The 3,331-nt window shown below is 36.1% G+C and overlaps 1 protein-coding gene across 1 annotated transcript; it reads left to right on the top strand.

Annotated features, from left to right (window-relative positions):
- Positions 1-222: 222 nt before the first annotated feature.
- Positions 223-2,615, top strand: LOC145138055 (putative protein phosphatase 2C 34). The gene is made up of 6 exons (XM_079072202.1): positions 223-355; positions 847-1,115; positions 1,201-1,509; positions 1,623-1,740; positions 1,835-2,058; positions 2,320-2,615. The coding sequence occupies exons 2-6, from the start codon at positions 879-881 to the stop codon at positions 2,536-2,538; spliced, it is 1,107 nt and encodes a 368-aa protein (XP_078928328.1). The 5' UTR covers positions 223-355; positions 847-878; the 3' UTR covers positions 2,539-2,615.
- Positions 2,616-3,331: the final 716 nt, after the last annotated feature.

The following is a 3,331-nucleotide window of genomic DNA, read 5'->3' as shown; positions in this document are numbered from 1 at the left end:
AGATTCACGATTACCGTAATATCAAAATTAAATATATAAAGAGAATTAAGTATATATAATATTGGTTATTCAGTTGTTCCATACAAGTCAATAATGCAAATACAGTCTCTTATGACGCTTGTATAATCGTCAAAAAAACAAGGATAACGTATGGATTTAAGTGCAGAAATAGTTTTTAAAAAGTTGTGTAGAGTATACATATACGATCACCGCTTTCTTTGTTTTCCTCTCCTCTCTAGAAACCCAAATGAATTATTAGTATTATTATCTCCATCCGTTTTATCGTTATCTCAGATACTCATGTCGGAATTCCCTCTTACTCCGGCCACTTGTTGATTTTTCCGATAAGAACAAGGTTTTTCTACTCAATCTCTTCTCCTTTAATTTCTTTTTATATTCTTGGGTTATTTTTTTTTTTTTTCTTAAGATGACATACGTATTTGTTTAAGTCCATGTGGGATGATGAATGTTATCTGCAATTTTTTTTGATACTTGTTAGTGGATGGGGATGGGTTGTTCGATTAGGAGAAGGGTCTTTTTCTGATTTCTCTTTTTGGGAAAATTTTATAGCTGGGTTTATGTTACTGCAAATGGAATAATGCAGTCACATTCACAGTTTCAGTTCTTGGAAAGAAGCTATCTTTCCAGATAGGATAAAAAGAAATGTGTATTTTTGAATATTCAAAGGTTCAATTTGTGTTAAAGATGACAAATTTATTCACTAATCAAACGACAGAATCTATGTGGATTGATGGAATTCCATTTCAAAAAGTTATATTCTCTGCTTTTTTATTCGGAATCTACATATTTACCCTCAAATATATAACTTTTATATTGTGGAAACAGGATTGTTGAGGATAGTGGATTAGCTAGTAGCTATGGGGCGTTTCACATCCATGTTTAGTGGGCTAACAAGATCGTTTTCCACAACAAAGAAAGTGAAGAATTCAGGGGATCACGGTGGAAAAGAGACATCAGAAACCATGGTAAAAGATGCAAAGAAGAAGGATTTGATCTTAAGATCTTCTGGCTGCATTAACGTCCATAATTTGGCCTCTGTTTGCTCCAGAAGAGGCGAAAAGGGGGTGAATCAAGATTGTTGCATCGTATGGGAGGTATATTTTTTTTTCTTTTTTTCCAATCTTTATTATCTTAATTATCCATTCACTTAAAAACTTCATTTGTCACTCATGGGTGCAGGAATTTGGAGGGCAGGAGGAAATGACGTTCTGTGGGATTTTCGATGGTCATGGTTCATGGGGACATTACGTTGCAAAAAGAGTATGTGAATCGATACCTTCAACATTGCTATGCAATTGGCAAGAAGAGATGATGCAAGTCGAAGCTTCACTTGACTTACAACCTGTTAAAGTTAAAAAGCTCGACAGATTCCATGTGTGGAAGAATTCTTTCATAAGGACTTGTGCTTCTGTTGATCACGATGTACGAGAATGCCGTAAATTTGATTCTTTTCATAGTGGAACCACTGCTTTAGCCGTTGTTAAACAGGTTGGTTTGGTAGACTTATTTTGTATTTATTGATCTCCTAACTAATAACCTTCAAAAAAGATCGACGAAACTTAATTACCAATTATATATTATTATTATTGTTTTCAATCCAGGGTGAACTTCTAGTGATAGCAAATGTTGGGGATTCACGTGCAGTACTGGCTACAACTAGCGATGATGGGTGCTTGGTACCAGTACCACTTACTGTTGATTTCAAGCCAAATCTACCTCGTAAGTATCTTTAGAGGCTCTTCACTTTAAAATTATCGTATGCATTCATGTCATGGAGGATAATATGATAACTTATTCATTTACGTTTGTACAGATGAGGCGGAGCGAATAGTTGAATGCAAAGGACGGGTTTTTTGTTTAGAAGATGAGCCTGGTGTGCACCGGCTATGGTTACCAAATGAGGAGTCACCTGGTCTGGCTATGTCAAGAGCCTTTGGTGACTATTGTGTCAAAGATTTTGGACTTGTATCCGTGCCTCAAGTAACAGAAAGACGTATAACTAGGAAAGACCAGTTTATCGTGCTTGCTTCCGATGGGGTACTTATGATTATTTCAAGTTACATACATATATACTATATTATACCGAACTATAGACCGAACTAGACATGATTGAACAAGACAAACGATATCATCTTGTTACACCTTTTTAGATGGAAGAAAATATGTTAAGCTTTATCTATTTAACAATTGACATGCCCAATGCTCATGTCATATATATTCCTTAGAGTGTAGAAATTGTGAGAGAAGATCTTAGAAACTTAATTGTCTCTTTTATTTTTTGTGAATTAATTTGTGTAGGTGTGGGATGTAGTTTCGAATGAAGAAGCAGTGGAGATCGTGTCGTCTACCGTCGACAAGGCTAAATCGGCAAAACGACTGGTGGAGTTTGCGGGGCGAGCCTGGAAACGGAAGAGGAAAGGGTTTGCAAGCGATGATATCTCGGCTATTTGTCTCTTTTTTAATAATGGTTCACCTTCATCTCAGCAAATTCATCCTCTAGCTAGTAGCGACTCTTAACCATTATCTTATGTAAATCTTAATGAGATATGGTTGTTCTTATGGTGATTCAAAGCATTTTATCCAATTTCCTACAATTGCGAGTGGGTATATTTTTTTGCTTTTCATTAAACCAAACGACTTGAGTTGCCTACAATGTAGCATAGTTGATTCGTCGATAGATACTTACAAAAGTAGAGGATTAGAATCCCGTCTCTCATACCGATCCACTTAGTGACAAAAATGGCTCTAATGCTAATGTATTCTTCGAAAATGGGTATCTAGGCTCACATCTCTCATGTTGATCCACTTAGTGACAAAAATGGCTCTAATGCTAATGTATTCTTCGAAAATGGGTATCTAGGCTCACATCTCTCATGTTGATCTGCCAGCAACCATGCATAATCTAGGCTTACAACTCTCGTGTTGTTCCACCAACAACCACTCAATATAAGATATCCTACAATAAAACAATCACGCAATCAAAACCTATACTAGCAAACAATCATGCAATCAAAACCTATACTAGCCTACTTGCCTTATCATCATATTACAATATCACTACATCCTAGCATACAAGGGATATATTTTGTAACACATAGTATAGTGAGATAACTCACCTGGATCGAATACTAAATAAACCATAGCCAAACGCACAAATCCCGCAATAACAGTCTCACGAACCGCCTGAAGGCCAAATAAAGGCCAAACCTTAGTCTATAGCTTTTATATCCACCAATTTGTCCAAAAGTCAAATTTGTCAAGAAGTCAACGGTCAAAGTAAAAGTCAACAACCCTAAAAATCAAATAGGCA

Source organism: Lactuca virosa, chromosome 9 (genome assembly GCF_052849685.1).
Source record: "Lactuca virosa cultivar CGN04683 chromosome 9, Lactuca_virosa_CGN04683_v6, whole genome shotgun sequence".
In the NCBI taxonomy this organism is placed as follows: Eukaryota; Viridiplantae; Streptophyta; class Magnoliopsida; order Asterales; family Asteraceae; genus Lactuca; species Lactuca virosa.
This window is presented reverse-complemented; position numbering and strand designations above follow the sequence as displayed.